The 27,649-nt window shown below is 38.8% G+C and overlaps 1 protein-coding gene across 3 annotated transcripts in view; it reads left to right on the forward strand.

The window, feature by feature from the left end:
• The window catches only part of SKIL (SKI like proto-oncogene), a 38,959-nt gene extending 23,286 nt beyond the window's left edge, over positions 1 to 15,673 (forward strand). For 2 of the 3 annotated variants that reach the window (XM_016942294.4, XM_054681244.2), the window contains exons 3-7: positions 400 to 497; positions 3,702 to 3,934; positions 9,059 to 9,300; positions 9,872 to 10,096; positions 11,096 to 15,673. In XM_016942294.4, coding sequence (XP_016797783.1) covers positions 400 to 497; positions 3,702 to 3,934; positions 9,059 to 9,300; positions 9,872 to 10,096; positions 11,096 to 11,254 — 957 coding nt within the window. In that variant the 3' untranslated portion in view covers positions 11,255 to 15,673. The remainder of the gene's footprint in view (positions 1 to 399; positions 498 to 3,701; positions 3,935 to 9,058; positions 9,301 to 9,871; positions 10,097 to 11,095) is intronic. The other variant, XM_054681245.2, reaches the window with a different exon arrangement.
• The last annotated feature ends 11,976 nt before the right edge of the window (positions 15,674 to 27,649 follow it).

Here is a 27,649-nt window from a genome sequence, read left to right on the forward strand (position 1 = left end):
AGGGTCTCACTCTTGCCCAGGATAGAGTGCAGTGGTGCAATCATGGTTCAATCATGGTTCACTGCAGGCCTCAACTTCCTGGGCTCAAGGGATTCTCCCACCTCAGTCTCCCAAGTAGCTGGGACCACAGATGTACACCACTGCAACTGGCTAATTTTTTTTTTTTTTTTTTTTAAAGAGACTGGGTCTTCCTATGTTGCCCAGGCTGACTCCAGTGCTTAAGGAATCTTCCCCACTCTGCCTCCCAAAGTGCTGGGAATGCAGGTGTGAACCACTGTGCGTGGCATGATGACTCTTAAATAATGTTAGTTGTCTTTACCCAGTGGCCCAGTCAGGTTGACACATAAAATTAACCTTCACAGTTTTACTTCAATAAATGTTTCCCTTGTTTTTCTGCAGACACATGCACCATCAGGAATGGAATTACAGTCATGGTATCCTGTTATAAAGCAGGAAGGTGACCATGTTTCTCAGACACATTCATTTTTACACCCCAGGTGAGTTGGTATTTATTTGTTCGTTTGTTCATTCATTTCTTCATTCAACAACTATATGCCATGCAGTATTCTAGGACATGGGAATTTAATTATTTATTTATTTTTTTTTTGTGGCAGAGTCTTGCTCTGTTACCCAGGCTGGAGTGCAGTGGCGCGATCTCGTCTCATTGCAACCTCCGCCTCACGGGTTCAAGCGATTCTCCTGCCTCAGCCTCCCGAGTAGCGGGGACTACAGGCTCACACCACCACGCCCTCCTAATTTTTGTAGTTTTAGTATAGATGGGGTTTCACAGTGTTGGCCAGGCTGGTCTTGAACTCCTGACCTCAAGTGATCTGCCTGCCTCAGCCTCCCAAAGTGCTGGGATTACAGGTGTGAGCCACTGTGCCTGACCACGAATTTATTTCTTTATTTTCAGGCTTTCTTGTTAATCATAGATTATCTTTGAAAATTCAAAATTAGGCTGGGCGCGGTGGCTCACGCCTGTAATCCCAGCACTTTGGGAGGCCGAGGTGGGTGGATCATGAGGTCAGGAGATCGAGACCATCCTGGCTAACACAGTGAAACCCTGTCTCTACTAAAAATGCAAAAAAATTAGCCGGGCCTGGTGGCGGGCACCTGTAGTCCCAGCTACTCGGGAGGCTGAGGCAGGAGAATTGCTTGAACCTGGGAGGCGGAGCTTGCAGTGAGCCGAGATCGCGTCATTGCACTCCAGCCTAGGCGACAGAGCAAAACTGTCTCAAAAAAAAAGAAAAAAAGAAAATTCAAAATTATTTTTAAATAAGTACATTGGTATTTAATGTATTTCTTGTTTCTATTTATCATTATAGGGAAATGGTAGGTGAATTGTATTTAGTTACTCTTATTAGAAAAAATTTCAAAGAAGGAATCTGAAATGAAATGAATTGTAAATTGCACTGAATATTTGAAATAACCTTTACTATGTGTTTCTATGTGTTTTCTAGAAATAGGTCATTTTCTTTTTGCCCTCAAGTAAAAAATGGAAGTTCTCCTTTAATTTCTTACTTTTCTTCAAGAGGTAAACCAACTCTTCAAGAACTTTGATTTTTTTTTTTTTTTTTTTTGAGACAAAGTCTCACTGTGTTACCCAGACTGGAGTGCAGTGGCAGGATCTTGGCTCACTGCAACCTCTGCCTCCCAGGTTCAAGCAGTTCTCTTGCCATGGCATCCTGTAGCTGAGCCTGAGCGCCAGCTGTCACTCCCGGCTAATTTTTTTGTATTTTTAGTAGAGATGGGGTTTCACCATGTTGGCCAGGCTGGTTTTGAACTCCTGACCTCAGGTAATCTGCCAGCCTTGGCCTCCCAAAGTACTGCTAGGATTACAGGCATGAGCCACCGCCCCGAGCCGCAACTTCAATTTTTTTTTTTTTTTTTTTTGAGACGGAGTCTCGCTCTGTTGCCCAGGCTGGAGTGCAATGGTATGATCTCGGCTCACTGCAACCTCCGCCTCCCGGGTTCAAGCATTTCTCCTGCCTCAGCCTCCTGAGTAGCTGGGATTACAGGCACCCGCTGCTACGCCCAGCTAATTTTTGTATTTTTAGAAGAGACGAGGTTTCACCATGTTGGCCAGGCTGGTCTCGAACTCCTGACCTCAAGTGATCCACCTGCCATCAGCCTCCCAAAGTGCTGGGATTACAGGTATGAGTCACTGCACCCAGCCTGCAACTTTGATATTTTAAAAAGAAATTCTTTTGAAACTAAGAGCTCTCTTAATAACCGTACTTCTCAAAATCAGAGTTTTACTGTTGCAATAAATGTTCACCCTAGATTGTAAGTTTTTTGTTGTTGAGCCCTAGATTTTTTTCTACTAGTGTAAATCTGTATTCCCTCCAAGTATGGTGATAAGGAGACTGAGTCTTATTTACATTTGTACAATCACTACTTTACCTGTTGTATTTGCAGTAAGTCTTTTGAGCACTATTAAACCTGTCAATTTTCTTGTCCTGTCAGAAAACTGAGATTTTGGCTCAAAAATGTATGTTATTAACAAAGGGGAACGATATAGATGTCTTAGTACAAAGAAAATGAAATGTAAGAGGAGATTGTCTGGAGTTCAGGGGATAGAGTGTCAAGTCTTAAATGGTTACATCTTTTTGCTAAGTGTTACTCAGAATATAGTTACAAATATGGTACTTAAATATCTAGCTGAAATTTGTTTGTCCCATGAGCTTCTCAGATGAGTCTACTGGGCAATTTTATGTGAGTTTTGGTCAAAATTGGTAATCTCTTCTATCTTAGTTTTGCATAATTTATTATTGCCATTTTATCAAATGAGTAGGAAGTAGTGAAGTATTTCAAGAAGATTGCTCAGTGGGGTTTGATACAAGAACTGCCCAGTAGCTGGGCGACATTCAGAGCTCTCTCTCTGAGGTATATAAGAAGAGCCCTGGGAGCTCCTCACTGAGCCTCCTGTGAGTCAGGACATAGCCTTGCAGTCTGCCACTGAAGCAGCCTCACCAAAGCAAAGAGCCAAGATTCCCTGCTTTGGAAGGGTGGTGGGCAAGATAAAGTCCTCCAAAGTAGTTATAGATTATTCTTTTTCTGGAGTGAAACTTTACCTGCTCAGAGTTGTTACACAGCTGTATAAAGTCCTTAATGCTTTTAATTCTCAGGTGGTTTTGAGGGAAGGAGAAGAGCCTGTGATTTTCCTTCTGTGTATCTTTTTAGTGCTTAGAAATTACTTGCCAAAAAAAAAAAAAAAAAACGAAATTACTTGCAAGCTGGTTATGGTTGCTTATGCCTGTAATCCTAGTGCTTTGGGAGTTGGAGGTGGGAGGGTATCACTTGAGCCCAGGAGTTCAAGACCAACTTGGCAGCATAGCAAGACCCTATCTCTAAAAAAAAACGGGTATGTGTGGTCCCAGCTACCTGGGATGCTGAGGCAGGAAGATTGCTTGAACCCAGGAGTTAGAGGTTACAGTGAGCCATGATCATACCACTACGCTCCAGCGTGGGTTACTTGCAAACTAACAAAAAATCCCTTATAATTTTGTTTGTAATGCCTAAAGTGTTGATTTTTTTTCCTAAGAATTCTTTACTGTGACCTTTATTTTCTGAGTTGTAATATTGTCTGTTTTGGTTAAAAAAAAAAAAAAGTTTAACCACAGAAATGCATGTTACATATTTGATTTTTACTTAATCGTAATATGTAATATATGTCTTGTTTTGCTTTTACTTGTTTTCAGCTACTACTTATACATGTGTGATAAAGTGGTTGCCCCAAATGTGTCGCTTACTTCTGCTGTATCCCAGTCTAAAGAGCTCACAAAGACAGAGGCAAGTAAGTCCATATCAAGACAGTCAGAGAAGGCTCACAGTAGTGGTAAACTTCAAAAAACAGTGTCTTATCCAGATGTCTCACTTGAGGAACAGGAGAAAATGGATTTAAAAACAAGTAGAGAATTATGTAGCCGTTTAGGTAAGTATTCAGAGATTATCTTTCTAAAATTAAATATCTAATGAACACATTTATTCAGCATTTTCAAACAGGCTTTTTGTTTAAGCTAAATTTTCAGATAATTGGAGCTTTTACCTTTAAAAATGCTACCCTTCAAAACTCTGGGTGATTTATTTTAATCTCAGTTGCTATACTTTTCTAGCGTGGTGATAGCTCAGGAGACTGAGATAGATACAGGCTACCTGGCCTCAGACTGCAAGTTATTTTTGTCCGAATTTTTTTCCTTTCCTACCTTTTATTTGCTGTCAGTCTTCAGGAGATCCTTGTTTTTCTTTCCTCCTCTTTTTTCTTTTTTTGTGACAGAGTCTTTATCGCCTAGGCTGAAGTGCAGTGGTGAGATCGCGGTCACTGCAGCCTCAACCTTTTGGCTCAAGTGATCCTCCCACCTCACCCTCCCTAGTAGCTGGGACCAGAGGCGCACACCACTGTGCCTGGCTAATTAAAAAAAAAAAATTTTTTTTTTTTTTTTTTTTGTAGAGATGGTCTTGGTATGTTGCTCAAGCTGGTCTCGAACTCCTGGGCTCAAGTGATCCTCCTGCCTTGGCCTCTCAAAGTGTTGGGATTACAGTTGTGAGCCACCGCACCCAACCTTTATTTTTCTTTCTGATTTGCCATGAACTGAGACACCATTTAATAATAAGAAGTATTATGTAAGTAAGAGTAGTTAGGTATAGAACTCAAGGAAGCTTAGTTATGGAATAAAGCAAGGATTGAAAGCTCTGGGGGCCAGGCATATAGCATAAATGTGGAATATTGACTGGTCATTTAAAAGAAAAATAGCTGGTTACTTACCGTGCCTTTTAAAATACTGTGGATTAAATGAGACACGTCTGCAGATATTGCCTGTGTTACCATCCATATAGCAGCACAGCTTTGCTTAGTGATTAGGCAGTGTGACAGTTACTTTAGCTGCATTGGAACAGTTGGAGGGTCCTCTATTTATTTAAGTTTTTATAGAGAATTGAGATTTTTGGGGGTTTTCTTTTCTTTTCTTTTCTTTTTTTTTTTTTTTTGAGGAGTTTCACTCTTGTTGCCCAGGCTGGAGTAAAATGGTGAGATCTCAGCTCACCGCAACCTCCACCTCCCAGATTCTCCTGCCTCAGCCTCCTGAGTAGCTGGGATTACAGGCATGCACCACTACACCCTGCTAATTTTGTATTTTTAGTAGAGACGGGTTTTCTCCATGTTGGTCAGGCTGGTCTTGAACTCCTGACCTCAGGTGATCCGCGTGCCTTGGCCTCCCAACCAAAGTGCTGGGATTCCAGGCGTGAGCCACCACGCCTGGCTGATTCTTGGGTGGGGGTTTTCTGGTTTTTTTGTTTGTTTGTTTGTTTGGAGACAGAGTTTCGTATTTGTTGCCCAGGCTAGAGTGCAATGGTGTGATCTCGGCTCACTGCAATCTCCGCCTCCCAGGTTCAAGTGATTCTCCTGCCTCAGCCTCCCGAGTAGCTGGGATTATAGGCATGCACCACCACGCTCGGCTAATTTTGTATTTTTAGTAGACACGGGGTTTTTCCATGTTGGTCAGTCTGGTCTCGAACTCCTGACCTCAGGTAATCTGCCTGCCTCGGCCTCCCAAAGTGCTGGGATTACAGGCGTGAGCCATCGCGCCCGGCCAGGGGTTTTCTATACATTTATTTTGAGGGTTTTTTGTTTCGTTTTTCTTTTTTAGAGACAGAGTCTCACTCTGTTGCTCTAGGCTGGTGGAGTACAGTGATGCATTCATAGCTCACTGCAGCTTCAAATTGCTGGGCTCATAGTCCTTGCACCTCAGCCTCCCTAGTAGCTAGGACTACAGGCATGTGTCACTGCGCCTGCCTCATTTTTTCATTTTTTTTGTAGAGGCAGGGTCTCACTGTATTGCCCAGGCTGGCATTAAGCTCTTAGCCTCAAGTGATCCTCCTGCCTTGGCCTCCTAAAGCATTGGGATTACAGATGTGAGCCACCATGCCTGGCCAATTTTGAGATTTTTAAAACTCAGTTTTCTTCAGATTTAAATATGGTAAACAAAAATTAGTAATGACTATTATGCCATATTTACATTGTATTTTATTTCTTAAATTAATTCTAATGACTTCTAAAAAATTATTGAGATAATTTATATACCATAAAATTTACCCTTTTAAAGCCTACAATTCAGTGGTTTTTAATACATTCACAAAGTTGTGCAACCATCACAGCTAATTTAGTTCCATAATGTTTTGTTTTCTTTCTTTTTTTTTAAGATGGAGTTTCACTCTTGTCGCCCAGGCTAGAGTGCAGTGGGGTGATTTCGGCTCACTGCAAGCTCTGCCTCCCGGGTTCAAGCGATTCTCCTGCCTCAGCCTCCTGAGTAGCTGGGATTACAGGCGTGTGTCACCACGCCTGGCTAATTTTTTTGTATTATTAGTAAGAGACAGGGTTTTCGCCATGTTAGTCAGGCTGATCTTGAGCTCCTGACCTTAGGTGATCCACCCGCCTCGGCCCATAATGTTTTCATCACTCCAAAAATTAACCCTATAATCCATTAGGAGTCACTCCCTGATTCTCCCTTTCTTGAAGCCTCTGGCAACCACTAATCTATTTTCTATCTTTATGGATTTGCTTATTCTGGACATTTCATATAAAAGGAATTGTACAATATGTGGCTTTTCATGTCTGGTCAAGAAGCTTATGCTTCTTTCATGAAAGATAATGTTTTCACAGTCCATGTTGTTGCATGTACCAGTACTTCTTTTTATGGCCTGATAAGATTCCGTTATGTGAATATACCACATTTTGTTTATTCCTTCGTCAGTTGGACATTTGCATTGGGTCTACTTTTTGGCAATTAAGAATAATGCTGCTATAAATACTTGTGTAGAAGTTTAAGTGTGGAACTATATTTTCAGTTTTTTTTTTGGTATGTATTTAGGAGTGAAATTGCTAGGTCATGTGGTAATTATGTTTAATGTTTTGAGGAACTGCCAAACTTTTCAAAAGCAATTGCACCATTTTACATTCCTGTGGTAGCTTGGGAGTTTCAAATTTTGCATATCTTTGTCAACACTTGTTATTGTTTGTCTTTTGAATATAGCCATCCTACTGGTTGTGAAGTGGTATTTCATGGTTTTAATTTGCAATTTCTCAGTGAATGATGATATTGAGTATCTTTTCATGTTTTTCTTGGACATTGCATATCTTTGGAGAAATGTCTATTCAGGTCTTTTGGCTATTTTAATGCTAGGTTGTTGTTTTACTATTGAGTTGTAAGAGTTCTTTATATATTCTGGATACTGGATCCTTATCAGATACTTGATTTACCATACTGTTTTCTTTTTACTTTCTTGTTAGTGTTCTTTTTTTTTTCCTGAGACAAAGTCTGGCTGTATCACCCCAGCTTGGCTCACTGCAACCTCTACCTCCTGGGCTTAATCCATCCTTTCACCTCAGCCTCCCAAGTAGCTGGGACTACAGGGATGTACCACCATGCTTGGCTAATTTTTGTATTTTTGGTGGAGTTGGGGTTTTGCCATGTTGAGGCTGGTCTCAAACTCGTGAGCTTAAGCATTCCACCTGCCTCAGCCTCCCAAAGTGTTGGGATTACTGGTGTGAGCCACCGCGCTTGGCTGTGTTAGTGTTCTTTGAAGCACAAAAGTTTTAAATGTTTATTACAACCAATTTATCTATTTTTTTCTTGTTTTAGGTATCATATCTAAGAAACTATTGCCTAATCCCAATTCCAAGAAATATTTATTTATTTATTTATTTATTTATTTATTTATTTATTTATTTTTGAGACAGTCTCACTCTGTTGCCCAGGCTGGAGTACAGTGGTGCCATCTCAGCTCACTGCAACCTCCACCTCCCGGGTTCAACCAATTTTTCTGTCTCAGCCTTCTGAGTAGCTGGGATTAGAGGTGCGCGCCACCATGCCTGGCTAATTTTTTTTGTATTTTTAGTAGAGACAGAGTTTTACCATGTTGGTCAGGCTGGTGGTGAACTCCTGACCTCAGGTAATCCACCTGCCTCGGCCTCCCAAAGTGCTGGGATTATAGGTGTGAGCCACCACATCCAGCCAAGAAATTTATGTTTAAGGGTTGTAGCTCTTACATTTAGGTCTTTGATCAGTTTAGAGTTAATTTTTGTATACAGCATAAGGTCCAACCTTATTCTTTTGCATGTGGATATAGTTGTCCGTATGTTGAAAAGATTATTCTTTCCTTTTTTTTTTTTGAGACGGAGTCTTGCTCTGTTGCCCAGGCTGGAGTGCAGTGGCGCTATCTCGGCTCACTGCAAGCTCCGCCTCCCAGGTTCACGCCATTCTTCTGCCTCAGCCTCCCGAGTAGCTGGGACTACAGGCGCCCGCCACCAAGCCTGGCAAATTTTTTGTATTTTTTAGTAGAGACAGGGTTTCACCATGTTAGCCAGGATGGTCTCAATCTCCTGACGTTGTGATCCGCCCTTCTCGGCCTCCCAAAGTGCTGGGATTACAGGCGTGAGCCACCGCGCCTGGCCAGAAAAGATTATTCTTTCCTGACTGAATTGCTTTGGCACCTTTGTCAACAACAATTGCCTTATAAAGTATGAGTTTTTTAAATTTCTGGACTCTGAATTCTGTTCTACTGATCTGTATGTCTATCTTTAAGTCATGTCACACAGTCTTGATTTCTGTAGCTTTGTAGTAAGCTTTGAAATTGGGAATTGTGAGTCTTTCAACTTCGTTATTCTTTTTCAAGACTATTTTGCCTATTTTGGGTTTGTTGCATTTCCATATGGATTTTAGAATCTGCTTTTCAATTTCTGCAAAAAATCCAGTGGGGATTTTGATAGGGATTGCACTGATAAGTAGATCAATTTGGAGACTATTACTGTCTTAACAATATTAAGTCTTCCAATCCATGAATTTGGGATGTCTTTCCATGTATTTAGGTCTTAAATTTCTTTTAGTGATGTTTTGTAGTTTTCATTGTACTTGCACTGCTTTTGTTAAATTTATTCCTATTTTATTTGTTTTGGTCTAATTTATAAATGAAATGTTTTTAAAATTACATTTATGGATTGTTCTAGTGATTTTTTTAATGGAGTGATATTCATACTTTGTTACTTGATTTTTTTCTCTCCAAGATGCATCAATCTCAAATAATTCTACAAGTAAAAGGAAATCTGAGTCTGCCACTTGCAACTTAGTCAGAGACATAAACAAAGTGGGAATTGGCCTTGTTGCTGCCGCTTCATCTCCGCTTCTTGTGAAAGATGTCATTTGTGAGGATGATAAGGGAAAAATCATGGAAGAAGTAATGAGAACTTATTTAAAACAACAGGAAAAACTAAACTTGATTTTGCAAAAGAAGCAACAACTTCAGATGGTAAAATTGTTATCTAAATGATAGTCCATTATGAAAAGATACTTTTGTATATTGCTCTGTCGCCCAGGCTGGAGTGCAGTGGCGCAGTCTCAGCTCACTGCAACCTCCACCTCACAGGTTCAGGCAATTCTTCTGCCTTAGCCTTCCGAGTAGCTAGCATTACAGGCACGTGCCACCATGCCTGGCTAAATTTTGTATTCTTAGTAGAGATGGGGTTTCTCCAAGTTGGCCAGGCTCGAACTTTTGACCTTGTGATCCACCAGCCTTGGCCTCCCAAAGTGCTGGGATTACAGGTGTGAGCCACTGCGCCCAGCCCCCCTGTATATTCTTAGTAAGAAAAGTCAAAATGAGATGCTACAAATGTACTTAAGATTATTGTTTTACACTGAAAAGCAATTATAATATACTTTAAAATTTTTTGAGAAAATAGTTTTTTAAAATAATTACCTCTATATAGAACTGATAATGATAGCTGAATTTTAGGTATTTTCTGTGCTATATTTTCCAGAACTGAAAATTTTAACATGGTGAAAATAAAGTAAAACTTGTATTGTGATTCTTTACATTACAGGAAGTAAAAATGTTGAGTAGTTCAAAATCTATGAAGGAACTCACTGAAGAACAGCAGAATTTACAGAAAGAGCTTGAATCTTTGCAGAATGAACATGCTCAAAGAATGGAAGAATTTTATGTTGAACAGAAAGACTTAGAGAAAAAATTGGAGCAGATAATGAAGCAAAAATGTACCTGTGACTCAAATTTAGAAAAAGACAAAGAGGCTGAATATGCAGGACAGGTAAGAATTACTGTTTGTATAATGGTGCCCTTTCAGCATGGAAATGGAAACTGTTACTTCTCTTTTTTTTTTTTTTTGAGACAGAGACTGCTCTGTCGCCCAGGCTGGAGTGCAGTGGCACAATCTCAGCTCCCCACAACCTCTGCCTCCTGGGTTCAAGCAATTTTCCTGCCTCAGCCTCCTGATTGTAGCTGGGATTACAGGCGTGCGACACTATGCCCAGCTAAATTTTGTATTTTTTAGTAGAGACTGGGTTTCACCATATTGGTCAGTCTGGTCTTGAACTCCTGACCTCGTGATCTGCCCACCTCAGCCTCCCAAAATGCTGGGATTACAAGCATGAGCCACTGCACCCAGCCACCGTTACTTCTCTAATAAAGGAATTACTTTTTGTCAAGCTCAGTTTACTAAGCTAGATTTCAAAATAGATAATTCTGTTAAACATAGCTTTATGCTGTATTGTCCAAGATGATTATTTTGATGTTTGTTGCTTTTATTAGTTTAAATTTTTATCGGGTTACTGCAGTTTAGTTACCTAAATTGCTAATCTCTAGCCCTCTGAATATTATATGTTATATTATTTTAATGTAGTATATGAGCTTTCAAATCTACAAATTAACAAACAGGAACTGTTGCCTGTTATGTTCAAAAGCACTGGAGCAAAAATAAGCAATTCTCTTTTGTTAATAGACTCTCACAATTTAAGGAACACGAACAAATAACTAACATGAGCAGGCTGTGATGAGCAGTATAGTAAAGTATAGGGCATAATGAACATGAACATGCTGGATGTGTTCCTTCCTCTTGTTCCTTTGCTTTTTCTTAAATTTAGTGTCCTGTCAGATGTCAGATTAATAGTATTAGATACTTAATGGATTTAGTATACATGAAATAGTTCGTTTTGTAAAAAGTAATTTGAAAATAGATATTTTCTATGATATGAGGATTAAATGGAAAAACAAAACAATTAAAATTGATAGCGCCTTTTAAATCACATAGTTGGCAGAACTGAGGCAGAGATTGGACCATGCTGAGGCCGATAGGCAAGAACTCCAAGATGAACTCAGACAGGAACGGGAAGCAAGACAGAAGTTAGAGATGATGATAAAAGAGCTAAAGCTGCAAATTCTGAAATCATCAAAGACTGCTAAAGAATAGAAACTGTTAAAGAGATTCATTTGTGTATTACTGACAAGGTTTTTTTTGTTTGTTTGTTTGTTGCTTGCTTTGGTAATTGAATTCTGAAGAATTTATCTGCATGACGATAACTAGGCATTCTATCCATTTGTAGATCAGAGAAAGTGAAGAGATTATATATTAGTACTTAAATTTTTACATTTTCCAAATGAATGAAAATGTATGTTTCTTTGTACTTTTTTAAAAAAATCAGCTTAGTAACAATACTATATGGTTTCAACTAGTAGGTAATCTGCTTATATTTCTAATGCAAACTTAACAATTGTGTACTTTTTAAAAGCTGCAATATGTGATGGAAAATAGCTGTGGTCAATTTTGTTATCCATATTTCAGACTCAATTTTAGATACAATGGTGGCTTTATATTTTAAGTATATAGAGCTACTCAAGGAGTTGAATCTCCCCTTTTCTCATTAACACAATTTTTCTAAGTTGATATAGTGTACTCATTAACATACACCAAATTTACTTTTACTTTGTTCAGATTGTGGAATGAATTTCCACCAGTTCTCTTCTTTTTAATGTGTACCCTAGGAGGAATTTTACTGAGGTTATAGCATACCCCATGAGCACAGTGGGGAAGAAGCATGTGTTGTTATGTGCTGCTGCTAAACAGAAGCAGCAGTTGTAATTTGTTTTTCAGTTTAAATGTGGTTATAGTTAGATTTTTTTTTAAGCAGCAACTTTTCAAAAATAAAATGTGATAATTTCTGAACTTTTGTTTGTGTTGTTAATAGTGGTGTGAAAATATTAACGTTCTTGAGAAAAACTGATACCACTGTTGTGTATCAGTTTCTATACAATCCATAATCCTCCTGTACAGTTTTTACATGTAGTTATGAGTCTTACTAAAATTTATATAATGGACTTGTTTTCCTTTAAGTTGTAAAATGTTAAACACCTTGAAGGTTATTTTGGACTTCTGTATGTTTAAATGTTGTCTTACCAAAATTTGCACAAATGGACCATTTTCATTTACTACTTAATATCAAAATCAGGAATTTACAGTCAACTGATAGTACATGATAGGTGCATATAGGACAGTTTAGTTACCTGCTACTAAAAGATTTTTAGATAAGTTTTAGAAGATAAAGGAATTCCATAGTTTTGGGAGGGACAACATCTTCTGCACTTTTTTTTTGCATAGAAAAGTCTGTCATTCTCTAATGGCAAATTTCATATTTGTTAATTCTTGGCTCAAAATATATTAGGTAAAATTCTTAGATCTGTTTTTAAAGGAAGTTTCCTGAAACTATCATTAATTGACATTATTACCCCATGGATTTTATGGGATAATAAATGTTTTTCATGTTCTCTTATAAGATACTATGTATGAAATTACTTCAGAGAGCTATATTTATTTTAAAATAAATTAGCTAGGGTTACGGTTATATTCTATTTCCAGCATAGAGGGTAGATAATCTAATGGTGTAGAAAGAATCACTAGGTTGTCATTTAACCAGTTATTTTCATATTTTGCTTAATAGTACATATCCAAAAAGAATTTTGTACTTCCCCAAATGTAATTTATTTACTAAATTGAGTATAACCTAAATGTGTGTTTTCTATTTTCCATTTAAATTTTGCTATATTAAGACTAATTTAATTTGTTGAGTCTTGGAATCTTCTCAAGGAGGAACAAATATTAAAATGACATGTAGAAACAAATTTTTTTTTTTTTTTTGAGACAGAGTCTCGCTGTCTCCCAGGCTGGAGTTCAGTGGCGCAATCTCGGCTCACTGCAAGCTTTGCCTCCTGGGTTCAAGCCATTCTCCTGCCTCAGCCTCCCGAGTAGCTGGGACTACAGGCACCCGCCACCACTCCCGGCTAATTTTTAGAAACAAATATTTAAAATGACATATTCTCCCAATACAATCTATTTAGATCTGGAGAAGGAAAAATCAGATATTTATGATATAGTTTTATTTTAATTTTGAATTATTTGTGTCACAGCTCAGCTTTTTGGAAGACAAACTCAAACACCTATAATTTCATTTATATTTCTAATTCACTTGGAACCTTTCTGCTTTATGTTACCTAGAAAATGATAATTTGTTTAACCCAAAACTTCTAAAATAAATTGCTTAATCCTTGAAATATGTTATTGGAAAATTTTAAGCAGTGCTTAAACACCATTAAATTATTATGAACTTGTAATTCAGAATTGAGTAAAGAAATATTTTTTCTAGTCCTTCATATATTGAAAACTTGCCACATGACATTGTATCGTCTTCATTTTCCAGAAGATGCATTGGTGTGCCATAGGTTTCTGTCTAACTTCCTTGAAAATAGTTTTTTAAGTCAATTGTAAATATACGTATTATTGTTAAAAGTAACTTTAAACTGCAACACATAGCTTGAAAACAATATAGAGATTTTGTAATACCTTATAAGTGGAGTTGGCTAAAATATCTTATCCATATAAAACTTATTCTGTTCTTTGCATGCTTATTTTGTGTGTTGGTTGCTAGCTTAAAGTTTGATTTGTTGTTACTCTTTGTGTGCCAAATTCACTAGGCAAGCAGATTTTTCCTCAGACTTCAAAAAATAATTCTTTTTAGAAAAAATGTAAAAATGTTTATTCTAAAAAGCTGCATTAAAGGGACAACCTATAAAAAGTTTTGCTAGCTCATCTTTAGAAGGAAGAAAGAATATTAGCTTGGGTGATGTTTAATTTGGGTGGCGATAGTTTCTGTAGGCTAAACTTTATGAGAAAAGTGTACCTACTCTATAAAGTTAATAAATGTAAAACCTCTTGCTGTTATTGAGGAAGCTCTTCAACTACCCTAAATTTCACAAATGTAACTTATAACACTATGAAAAGATTTGACCAACAATTTACGTTTGCTGTGTGCTTTAGTTTTTGTTTAAGCATATTCTTTTGCTTGAATTTCTGTGTTCATGAGAGTTAGGGTGTTTTATGCTTCTTGAACTAATTTTATAACATATTTAATATATTACCAGTTAAGATATAAAATCATTTGTACATAGCGAATTGTAAAGCAGCTATTAAAGTAGGTTAAATAAAGTATATATTTGCCGGTTATCCATATCTTTTAGAAGTCCTGACAGAACAACCAGTTTATTTGCACATAGGTAGCTTCTGTTCGAAGGAAGGTAAAGTTATAAGGAAACTCAAGTACTATAAGATGTGTCAAGGCATTACTCCAGAATTAATTGCAAAGCTAGTGCTGAAGTATTTTAATCAGCTTCTAAAATTTTCTTCTCAATAAGACATATGTTTTGATTACTTAGGGAAGATTCCTCATTTTTATTTGCCCTTTATGCATTTAATCCACATGATAGGACATTAAAAATTAATATAAAGAAAAATCGTGCTCATACTGTACATCTATTTCTGTGCTTGGAACTACTTGTTAATAGTTTTTATCGAAGCTGTCAGCAATAAGGGACATAAAACTGCTGTATTATACATTGTGGAATTGAATAAACAGCCTAATTTTTTTTTTTTTTCTAGTATAGGGTACTTAAGCATTTCCACTTTTGGAAGAAAAGCGTATTAGTATTTTATATTGCATTTCATTTAAAAGGACAGTTTTTTTTTTTTTTTTGTAAATCCTTTCATTGAAATGGTTTCTTAACTGTATAATGTAATTTGGAGCCTATTTAGTAATAGAATTAAATGTCCTATGTAGTGCTACAATTTTTGAATTAGAAAGTGATCAAATGTAAAAAAAAATTTTAAAAATTCAGCCCAGAAAACAAAATAGTGTATTAAATTAGTTTAATGTAAAAGGAATTTATAAGATTTTTTTCGTCAATATAGATACCTCACTTGAAAAGAAAGCACAGCATACTTAAAGTAGTTCTAGTAAACATGTCCTAGAAAACAGTTGCTAAATATAGGACATCTTTTGAGGAATTAGTTTATGAGAAATAAAATTTTACTTGTTTCTACTATCCTGTTAGAAGTATTTGTTTATCCTGATAATTTTAAGCCAACATAGTAGTCTTAAATTACTTTTGAATTTCTAATCTGTGAAGGCAGTAAATGAAATATCTGTTCTGCAACTGTTGAAACAAATAATTGGCTACATTGACCATAATTAAATTTAAAATTTTGCCAATGATGTACAGTTTTATGGTTAAAGTTGCTGTGGTTGGTTGCATTACATGACACACAAAACTGTCCTCTACCTCACGTGAAATAAATATTTTATATGGTTTTACTAAAAATAAGACTCATGTATCTGGTCACCTAGTTTACAAATTTTGAATTATATTTATTGAAACATGACATACTGTGCTCTGAGCTTATACCTCAATTGTATTTTGTGCTGTTTTCCATTTTCATGCCTTGTAAATAACTTGTATAGATTGTGGATCAAATACTAAATAAAAACTTTTAATGCCAATTAAATTTGATTCAAGTTATTTCAGTATCGTGTGTGAACTTAACTTTCTCATTCCCTAAGATTGACATTTTCTTCTTTGTTCCTTTAAAGTCTATTATTCGTAGGCTGGGCGCAGTGGCTCATGCCTGTAATCCCAGCACTTTGGGAGGCCAAGGCGGGCAGATCACCTGAGGTGAAGGAGTTTGAGATCAGCCTGGCCAGCATGGTGAAACGCTGTCTCTACTAAAAATACAAAATTAGCCGGGTGTGGTGACTCATGCTTGTAATCCCAGCTACTTGGGAGGCTGAGGCAGGAGAATCGCTTGAATCCAGGAAGCAGAGGTTGCAGTGAGCCGGGATCGTGCCATTGCACTTCAGCCTGGGTGACGAGCGAAAACTGTCTCAAAAAAAAAAAAAAAAAAGTACATTATTCATTACACACTAACTTGAAAAATGTGTTTTATTGTAGAACAGGAAATTTTATGCAATATTTCAGGTGATGAAAATACCAGCATTATGTGATTATTTTCTTTAATGATTTTTAGACTTCAGCTTTAACATTTTTTTTCACCATCCTTACTAAATCCCTGGTATAAGTTATCTACTGCATAACAAATTACCCCAAAATTTATCAATGTCAGAAATCCAGGAGATGGCCAAGCACACTGGCTCTTACCTGTAATCCCAGTGCTTTGGGAGTCTGGGGTGGGAGGATCGCTTGAACCCAGGAGTAGCAGTTTGAGGCTATGGTGAGCTGTTACATAATCACACCACTGCACTCCAGCCTGGGTAAGAGTGAGCGGAGTGAGACCTTGTCTCTAAAAATAAAAAACCCTAAGCTACTTATACATTATATCATGGTGTTATCAATAAGGGCAATTTAAAAAAAATCCAGGAACATTTAGCTTGCTGTTTCGGCTCAGGAGCTCTTGTAAGGTTGCACTTAGGATGTTACCCAGGGTTGAAGTCTGAAAGCTGCATTGAACTGAAGGATTTGCCTCCGAGCTCACTTACATGGTTGCTGACAAGGTGCTCAATTGCTCACTGTGTGGACCTGTCCATGGAGCTGTTCATGACATGACTAGTTTACCCCAAATGAGTGATCCGGAAGAAAACGTCATGCTACAATTTTTTTATGACCCAGACTGTACGTCACACACTCACTTTTGTCTTGTTTTATTACAGGACAAGTTTACATAGGGTTTGAATACCGGGAGGCAGGGATCATTAGGGACTATCTTACAGTCTATTTATAGTACCCTCTAAGTTGTAATTAAATTTTTTTTTGTGATGAGATATACACAACAATTTACTATTTTAGCCGTTTTTAAGTGTACAATTCAATGACATAGTCACAATGTTAGGCAACTATCACCATTGTTTTCAGCATTTTTTCATTATCCCAAACAGAAGCTCTGTACCTATTAAACAGTAACTCCCTAATGCATATCTTCTCCCCCAGCCCCTGATAACTTTTTTTCTACTTTCCGTCTCTGAATTTGCCTATTCTAGGTATGTAAGTGGAATAAAAATACTTGTCCTTTATGTCTAACTTGTTTCATTGATCATGATGTTTTCAACATACATCCGTGTTGTTTCATGTCTCAGAATTTCACTTGTTTGTATGGCTGAATAGTACTCCATTGCATGTTTGTACTACATTCTGTTTATCCATCTGTTGATTGACAATTTCGTTGTTTGCACCTGTTAGCTATTGCAAATAATGCTGCTATGAACATTGGTTTACAGTTGTCTACTTAAGTCCCTGCTTTCTCTTCTTTTGGATGTATACCTAGGAGTAGAATTGTTGGATCATATGGTGATTCTATATTTAACTTTTTGAAGAACCACATAAGTTTTCCACAGGACTGCTTCATTTTTCATCCGCACCAGGAATGCATGATGGTTACAGTTTCTCTACACCCTTGCCAACACATGTTATTTTCCATTTTACCAGTATTAGCCATCCTATTGGGTGTGAAGTGTTATTTCATTTGCATTTCTCTAGTGACTGATGATGTTGAGCACCATGTGCGTTGTGTATTTTTGGAGAACTATTCAAGTCCTTTGCCCATTTAAAAATTGTTGTTGTTATTGTTGAGTTGTAGGGATTCTTTATGTATTCTGGATATTAATCCCTTATTTTTTATTTTTATATATTTTTTGAGATGGAGTCCCGCACTGTCACCCAGGCTGGAGTGCAATGGCGCAATCTCAGCTCACTGCAACCTCCATCTCCTGGGTTCACACGATTTCTCCTGCCTCAGCCTCCCAAGTAGCTGGGATTACAGGCGCACAGCACCACACCCACCTATTTTTTTGTATTTTTAGTAGAGACAGGGTTTCATTATGTTGGCCAGACTGGTCTTGAACTCACTTCAGGTGATCTGCCCACCTCGGCCTCCCAAAGTGCTGGAATTAGGCTAGGCACAGTGGCTCATGCCTGTAATCTCAGCACTTTGGGAGGCCGAGGTGGGTGGATCACTTGAGGCCAGGAGTTCGAGACCAGCCTGGCTAACATGGTGAAACCCCATTTCTACTAAAAATACAAAAACAATTAGCTAGGTGTGGTGGTGCATGCCTGTACTCACCATCCAGCTACTCGGGAGGTTGAGGCAGGAGAATCACTTGAACCCGGGAGGCAGATGTTGTACGCCACTGCACTCCAGCCTGGGTGACAGAGTGAGACCCTGTCTCAAAAAAAAAAAAAAAGTGCTGGGATTACAGGTATGAACCACCGTGCCCGGCCATTCATTAGATCATTATTAAAAATCCATTCTGCCGATGGCTTATTTTTACTTTTTTTTTTTTTTTTTGAGACGGAGGCTCGCACTGTCACCCAGGCTGGAGTGTAGTGGCATGATCTCGGCTCACTGCAACCTCTGCCTCCCAGGTTCAAGCGATTCTCCTGCTTCAGCCTCCCAAGTAGCTGGGATTACAGGCGCGTGCCACTAGGCCCGGCTAATTTTTTGTACTTTTAGTAGAGACGGGGTTTCACCGTGTTAGCCAGGATGGTCTCGATCTCCTGACCACGTGATCTGCCCACCTCGGCCTCCCGAAGTGCTGGGATTACAGGCGTTAGCCACCGCGCCCAGCCCTTATTTTTACTTTTAATTGGTAAATTAAAATCGTATACATTTATGGTGTACAACATCATGTTTTGATATGTGTATACACATGGAATGGCTAAATCAAGCTATTTAACATATGCATTACCTCCCGTTCTTATTATTTTGTGGTAAGGACACAAAATCTACTCTCTTAGTAATTTTCAAGTATATAATATATTGTTATTAACTGTAGTCACCACGATGTAACATAGGTCCTTGAACTTATTCCTCCTAACTAAGATTTTGTGTTATTTGACCAACATCTCCCCAATCTCTCTAGGCTCTGGTAACCACCAGTTTACTATGAGATTGACTTTTTTACAGTCCACATATAAGTGAGATCACATGGTATTTGTCTTTTTGTGCCTGGCTGATTTCACTTAAAATAACATCCTCCATGGAAGTTGCAGTCAGCCGAGATCGCACCATTGCACTCCAGCCTGGGCGACAGAGCAAGACTCTGTCTCTAAAAAGAAAAACAACACCACCCGATAATATGCTCCAGGTTCATCCGTGTTGTTGAAAAATAACAGGTTGTCCTTTGTCAAGAATGAATAACATTCCATTTTGTATATATGCTACATATACCCCATTTTCTCTTTCCGTTCCTTTCCCTTTTCTTCCCTTCCCTTCCCTTCCCTTCCCTTCCCTTCCCTTCCCTTCCCTCCCCCTTCCCTCCCCCTTCCCTCCCCCTTCCTCCCCCTCCCCTCCCTCTCCTCCTTCCCTTCCCTTCCTTTTTTCTTTTCTCTCTCTTTCTCTTGTTCTTTCTTTCTTTCTCTTTCTTTCTTCTTTCTTTTGCTCTCTCTTTCCTTCTTCTTTCTTTCTTTTTCTTCCTTCCTTCTCTTTCTCTCTTCTTCCTCCCTCCCTCTCTCTTTCTTTTTCTTTCTTTCTTTCTTTCTTTCTGTCTTTCTTTCTTTCCTCTCTTTCTTTCTTTCTGTCTTTCTCTCTCTCTTTCTTTTTCTCTCTCTCTCTCTCTCTCTCTTTCTTTCTCTCTTTGATACAGGGTCTTGGTCTGCTGGCTCACTACAACCTTGACTTCCTGGGCCCCAGTCATCCTCCCACCTCAGCCTCCGGAGCAGCTGTGACCACAGGCATGTGCAACCATGCCCAACTAATTTTTAAATTTTTTTGTAGGGACAGGGTCTCCCTATGTTGGCCAGGTTGGTCTTGAACTCCTGAGCTCAAGCAGTCCTCCTGCCTTGACCTCCCAAAGTGCTAGGATTACAGGTATGAACCACTGTGCCCAGCCACCACATATTTTTTATCCATTCATCCATCGATGGACACTTTGGTTGAGTCCATATCTTGGCTATTGCAAATCAGTGCTGTAATGAATGGGAGTATGGATAACTCTTTGACACACTGATTTCATTTTTTTGGTATATACCCAGTAGTGGGATATCTGTATCACATGGTGTTCTATTTTTAATTTTTTGAAGACTCTCTATACTGTTGGCCATAATGACTGTACTAATTTACATTTCTACCAACTGTATGCAAGTTTTTTTTTTCTTCCACATCCTAACACTTATCTTTTGTCTTTTTGATAATAGCCATTCTAACAGGTGTGTATGTCTTCTATTAATAAATATCTTTAGATCCTTTGCCCATTTTAAAATCAAGTTATTTGGGCCAGACATGGTGGCTCATGCTGTCATCCCAGCACTTTGGGAGGCTGAGTGGGCAGGTCGCCTGAGCCCAGGAGTTCAAGACCAGCCTGGGCAACATGGCGAAACCCCATCTCTACAAAAAATACAAATGCACAAAATTGCCCAGGCATGTTGGCAAGCACCTATAGTCCTAGTTACTAAAGAGTCCCTCACCTGAGCCCAGGGAGGTTGACACTACAGTGAAACCATGATCACACCACTGCACTCCAACGTGAGCAAGAACGTGAGCAAGAGAGTGAGACTCTGTCTCAAAAAACTAAATAATAAATAAATAGGCCAAGCTCAGTGGCTCATGCCTGTAATCCCAACACTTTGGGAGGCTGAGCTGGGCATATTACTTGAGGTCAGGAATTCAAGACCAGCCTCGCCAATATAGTGAAACTCTGTCTCTACTAAAAATACAAAAATTAGCTGGGCATGGTTGTGCGTGCCTGTAGTCCCAGCTACTTGGAAGACTGAGGCAGGAGAATTGCTTGAACCCGGGAGGCAGAGGTTGCAGTGAGCTGAGACAGTACCACTGCACTCTAGCCTGGGTGACAGAGCTAGACTCTGTCTCGAAAAAAACAATAAATAAATAAAAATTAAATTATTTGTTTTCTTGCTGTTGAGTTGTTTGAGTTTCTTGAGGATTTTGGACATTAATCATTTATCAAATATAAGGTCTGCAAATATTTTCTTTCAGTCTAGGTTGCTTGTTACTTTGCGGATGGTTTCCTCGACTGTTCAGAAGCTTTTTCATTTGATATAATCTCACTTGTCTATTTTTGCTTTTGTTGCCTGTGCTTTTGTGTTCATATCCAAAAAAGCATAGCCCAGATCAATGTCCTGGAGTTTTCCATTATGAGTTCTAGTAGTTTTATGGCTTAAGGTCTTATATTCAAGCCTTTAGTCCATTTTGAGTTGATTTTTGTATTAGTGTGAGATAAAGGTCTAATTTCATTCTTCTGCATGTGGATATCCAGTTGTGCAAGCACCATTTATTGAAGAGACTATCCTTTCCCCATTGTGTGTTCTTAACATTTTTGTTGAAAATTATTGACCATAAATTCATGGATTTATTTCTAGGCTCTCTGTTCTCTTTCATTGATCTATGTGTTTGTTTTTGTGCCAGTATCATGCTGTTTTGATTACCATAGCTTTGTAGTAGATTTTGAAGTCAGGTAGTGTGATGCCTCCAGCATCTTTCTGCTTTGGCTATTTGGCATCTTTTGTGGCTCCATACAAATTTTAGGACTCTTTTTCCTTTTCTGTGGAAAATGTAATTGGAATTTTGATAGGGATTGCATTGAATCTATAGATCACTTTCAGTAGTATGGACATTTTATCAATACTAATTCTTCCAATCCATGAATGTGGGATAATTTTTCATTTTATTGTGTTTTCGATTTCTTTCATTAATGTTTTATAGTTTTCAGTGTACAGGTCTTTCACCTCTTTAGTTAAGTTTATTTCTAAGTTATTTTATTTTATAGCTATTGTAAATGAGATTGTTTCCTTAATTTCTTTTTTGGATAGTTTGTTGTTAGTTTATAGAAAGGATGCTGATTTTGGTATGTTCACTTTATATCCTACAGCTTTACTAAATTTATTTATTCTAGCAGTTTTTTGGTGGCGTCTTTAGTGATATATATATGATTATGAATATATACTTATAATCATGTCATCTGCAAACAGGGATAATTTAATTTCTTCCTTTCCAGTTTGAATGCCTTTTATTTTTTCTTTTGCCTATTTGCTCTGGTTAGGACTTCCAGTACCATGCTGAATAGAAGTGGTGAGAGTGGGCATCCTTATCTTGTTCCTGATCATAGAAGAAAAGCTTTCAAGTTTTCATTGAGTATGTTAGCTATGGGCTTGTATATGGCCTTTGTTTTGTTCAGTTACATTATTTCTATACCTAATTTGTTAAGAGTTTTTTTAATCATGAAAATATGTTGAATTTTGTCAAATGTCTTTTTTGCATCTATTGAGATAATTATGTTTTTTGTCCTTCGTTCTGTTAATGTGACAAAAGCACATTTATTGATTTGTGTATGTCAAATCATCCTTACAACCCAGGGATAAATCCCACTTATTCATGGTGAATGATCCTTTCAATGTGTTGTTGAATTTGGTTTGCTAGTATTTTGTTGAGGATCTATTTATTTATTTATTTATTAGACAGAGTCTCACTTTGTCACTTGGGCTGGAGTGTAGTGGCATGATCTCAGCTCACTGCAAGCTCTACCTCCCAGGTTCAAGCGAGTCTTATGCCTCAGCCTCCCGAGGAGCTGGGATAATAGGGGTGGATCACCACACCCGGCTAATTTTTTTTTTTTTTTTTTTTTTTTTTGAGACAGAGTCTTGCTCCATGGCCCAGTTTGGAGTGCAATGGCGCGATCTTGGCTCACTGCAACCGCTGCTTTCCGGGTTCAAGCAATTCTCCTGTCTCAGCCTCCTAAGTAGCTGGGATTACAGGCGCCTGCCACCACACCCAGATAATTTTTTTTTATTTTTTATTTTTAGTAGAGATGGGGTTTCGCCATGTTGGCCAGCCTGGTCTCAAACTCCTGACCTCAGGTGACCCACCTGCCTCAGCCTCCCAAAGTGCTGGGATTACAGACGTGAGCCACCGTGCCCGGCTAATTTTAGTATTTTTGGTAGAGACAGGGTTTCACCATGTTGGCCAGGCTGGTCTCGAACTCCTGGCCTCAAGTGATCTGCCCACCTTGGCATTCCAAAGTGCTGGGATTACAGGCATGAGTCACTGCACCCAGCCTTGTTGAGGATTTTTACATCAATGTTCATTAGAGACATTGGCCTGTGATTTTCTTTTCTTGTAGTGTCCTCTGCTTTTGGTATCAGGGTAATGAGGGTAATGCTGGTCTCATACAATGAGTGTGGAAGTTTTCCTTCTTTAATTCTTTTTTTTGGAAGAGTTTGAGAAGAACTGATATTAGTTCTCTCTCTCTCTCTTTTTTTTTTTTTTTTTTTGAGACAGAGTTTTACTCTGTTGCCCAGGCTAGAGTGCAGTGGCATGATCTCGGCTCACTGCAAGCTCCACCTCCTGGGTTCAAGCAATTCTCCTGCCTCAGCCTCCCAAGTAGCTGGAATTACAAGCACCTGCCACCATACTGGCTAATTTTTGTATTTTTAGTAGAGATGGGGTTTCACCACGTTGGCCAGGCTGGTCTTGAACTCCTGACCTCAGGTGATCCCCCCACCTCGGCCTCCCAAAGTGTTGGGATTACAGGCATGAGCCACCCCACCCGGCCTTATTAGTTCTTTATTTTTTATTTTTTGAGACAGGGTTTTTCTCTGTTGCCCAGGCTGGTGTATAATGGCACAATCATGGCTCATTGTAACCTCAAACTCCTGGGCTCAAGCAGTTCTCCCACTTCAGCCTCCTGAGTAGCTGGGACCACAGAAATGTGCCACCACACCTGTCTAATTTTTAAAATTTTTCTTGTAGAGACAAAGTCTTGCTATGTTTCCCTGGCTTGTCTCAAACTCCTGGCCTCAAGGAATCCTCCCATCTCAGCCTCCCAAAGTGCTGGAATTTCAAACATGAGCCACCATGCCTGACCTGTATTAGTTTTTTAAATATTGGGAAGAATTCAGCAGTGAAGCCATCAGGTCCTGGGCTTTTCTTTGGTGGGAGACTTTTTGTTTGTTTGTTTTTTAAAAGATTCAGTCTCTACTTGTTATTGATATGTCAAATTTTCTTGCTTATTTCATCTTGGTAGGTTGCATGTGTCTAGGAATTTAGCCATTTCCTCTAGGTTATACAATTTGTTGGGTACTACTTAACTACTCAATACTTGCTCATAGTAGTCTTATATCATCCTTTGCGTTTATGTTATATCAATGGTAATATCTCTTTTATTTATTTTATTTCAGCTTTCTCTCTTTTCTTCGTCTAAGGTTTTGTCAATTTTATCTTTTTAAAAAAAGAACTCTGAGTTTCACAGATATTTTGCATTGTTTTTCTAGTCTCTATTTCATTTATTTCTGGTCTTATCTTTATTATTTCCCTTCTTCTACTGACTTTGGACTTAGTTTTTTCTTTTTCTAGTTCCCTAAGGTGTAACATTAGGTTGATTTTTGGGGAATCTTTCCTTTTAATGTAGTAGTTTATTGCTATATACTTCCATTTCAGGACAGCTTTTGCTGTATTCCGTAAGTCTTGGTATATTTTATTTCCGTTTTCATTTGTCTCAAGATTTTTTAAAATTTTCCTTTTAATTTCTTCTTTGACCCATCAGTTGTTCAGGAGCATGTTGTTTAATTTCCACATATTCGAGAATTTTCCAAAATTCCTCCTATTATTTATTTCTAGTTCCATACCATTGTGGTCAGAAAAGATAGTTAATTTTTTTTTTTTTTTTTTTTTTTGAGATGGAATCTTGCTCTGTTGCCTAGGCTGGAGTGCAGTGGTGCCATCTCGGCTCAGTACAACCTCCGCCTCCCAGGTTCAAGCAATTTTCCTGCCTCAGCCTCCTGAGTAGCTGGGACTACAGGCATGCGCCACCACACCTGGCTAATTTTTGCATTTTTAGCAGGGGTGGGGTTTCACCATGTTGGCTAGGCTAGTCTAGAACTCTGACCTCAAATCATCTGCCTGCCTTGGCCTCCCAAAGTGCTGGGATTACAGGCGTGAGCCACTGTGCCTAGCATGTATTTTTAGTAAAAATTGGGTTTCACCATGTTGGCTAGGCTGGTCTTGAACTCCTGAACTCAAGCAATCCACCTGCCTCTGCCTTCCAAAGTGCTGGGATTACAGACATGAGCCACCACACCTAGCCCACCTTACTACCCTAGGCCTTTTGATTGAGGAATTTAAATCCTTTACATTCAAGGTAATTATTGACAGGTAAAGACTTACTACTGCCATTTTGCACAAAAGTTAGCCGGGTATGGTGGCGCGTGCCTGTAAACCCAGCTACTTAGGAGGCTGAGGCAGGAGAATCATTTGAACCTGGGAGGTGGAGGTTGCAGTGAGCTGAGATTGTGTCATTGCACTCCAGCCTGGGTGACAGAGTGAGACTCCGTCTCAAAAAATAAAAAAATTTAAAAAAATAAATAATAAAATATATAACTCTCTTATTTTAAATAAAAACTTAAAAATGGTTAAGCTTAGTGAGGAAGAAATGTTGCAACATGGCATGATACGCTGAAAGCTGGGCCTCTTGTGCCAAACAGTTAGCCAAGCTGTGAATGCAAAGGAAAAGTTTTTGAAGGAAATTAAAAGTACAACTCTAGTGAACACACAAAGGTTTAAGGAAAGAATCCATCTCCATAATATAAAAGTGCAAGGTGAAACAGTAAGTACCTATGCAGAAACTGCAGCAAGTTATCCAGAAGATCCAGCTATGATCATTGATAAAGCTGACTATACCAAACAACCGATTTTCAATATAGATGAAACAACCTTATCTTATCTGAAGAAGATGCCATCTAGGACTTTTATTGCTAGAGAGAAGTCAATGCCTGGTTTCAAAGCTTCAAAAGACAGCCTGACTCCCTTTAGGGGCGAATGCAGCTGCTGACTTTATGTTGAAGTCAATGCTTATTTACCATTCTGAAAATCCCAGGATCCTTGAGAACTATGCTAAATCTACTCTGCCTGTGCTCTATAATGCTACAACAAAGCCTGGATGACAGCACATCTGTTTACAGCATGATTTACAAAATATTTTAGGCCCAGTGTTGAGACTTACTGCTCAGAAAACAATGTTTCTTTCAAAATATCACTACTCATTGACAATGTATCTGGTCACCCAAGAGCTCTGATGGAGATGTACAAGGAGATTAATGTTGTTTTCATGCCTGCTTACACAGCATACATTCTGAAGTCCATGAATCAAGGAGTCATTCTGATTTTCAAGTTTTATTATTATTATTTTTTGAGGTGGCATCTCGCTCTGTCACCCAGGCTGGAGTGCAGTGGCGTGATCTCGGCTCACTGCGACCTATGCCTCCCAGATTCAAGCAATTCTTCTGCTTCAGTCTCCCGAGTATCTGGGATTATAGGCATGTACCACCACGCCCAGCTAATTTTTGTATTTTTAGTGGAGACAGGGTTTCACCATATTGGTCAGGCTGGTCTTGAACACCTGACCTCGTGATCCACCTGCCTTGGCCTCCCAAAGTGCTGGGATTACAGGCATGAGCCACCGCGCCCGGCCTCAAGTTTTATTATTTAAGAAAAAGATTTCGTAAGGTTATAGCTGCTATAGATAGCGATTCCTCTGTTGGATCTGGGCAAAATAAACACAAAACCTCTGGAAAGGATTCATCATTTTAGATGACGTTAAGAACACCCATGATTCATGGGAGGAGGTCAAAATATCAACACTTACAAGTTAAGAAGTAGAGTCCAACCCTCCTGCATGACTTTGAGGGATTCAAAACCTTAGTGGAGGTAGTCACTACAGATGTGGTGAAAATAGTAAAAGAACTAGAATTAGATGTGACTGAATTGCTGCAATCACAGGATAAAATTTGGACAGATGCAGAGTTGCTTCTTATGGATGAACAAAGAAAGTGGTTTCTTGAGATGGAATATACTCCTGGTGAAGATGCTGGGAATATCATTGAAAGAAGTTTTACTGTAGGTAAAATGCTATCAAATAGCACCACATGCTACAGAGAAATTTTTTTTTTTTTTTTTTGAGATAGAGTCTCACTTTGTCACCCAGGTTGGAGTGCAGTGGTACAATCTTGGCTTACTGCAACCTCCACCTCCCAGGCTTAAGTGATTCCCCTCTTGCCTCAGCCTTCCGAGTAGCTGGGATTACAGGCACCCACCACCACGCTGGCTAATTTTTGTATTTTTAGTAGAGACAGGGTTTTGCCATGTTGGCCAGGCTAGTCTCGAACTCCCGACCTCAGGTGATCAGCCTGCCTTGGCCTCCTAAAGTGCTGGGATTACAGGCATTGTTTTCTTATTTTAAGAAATTGCCGGCTGGGTGCAGTGGCTCACGCCCGTAATCCCAGCACTTTGGGAGGCCAAGGCAGGCAAATCACCTGAGGTCGGGAGTTTGAGACCAGCCTGACCAACATGGAGAAACCCCGTCTCCTCTAAAAATACAAAATTAGCCATGCGTGGTGGTGCATGCCTGTAATCCCAGCTACTTGGGAGGCTGAGGCAGGAGAATTGCTTGAACCCAGGAGGCGGAGGTTGTGGTGAGCCAAGATGGCACAACTGCACTCCAGCCTGGGCAACAAGAGTGTAACTCCG

Source organism: Pan troglodytes, chromosome 2, assembly GCF_028858775.2.
Source record: "Pan troglodytes isolate AG18354 chromosome 2, NHGRI_mPanTro3-v2.0_pri, whole genome shotgun sequence".
NCBI lineage: Eukaryota > Metazoa > Chordata > Mammalia > Primates > Hominidae > Pan > Pan troglodytes.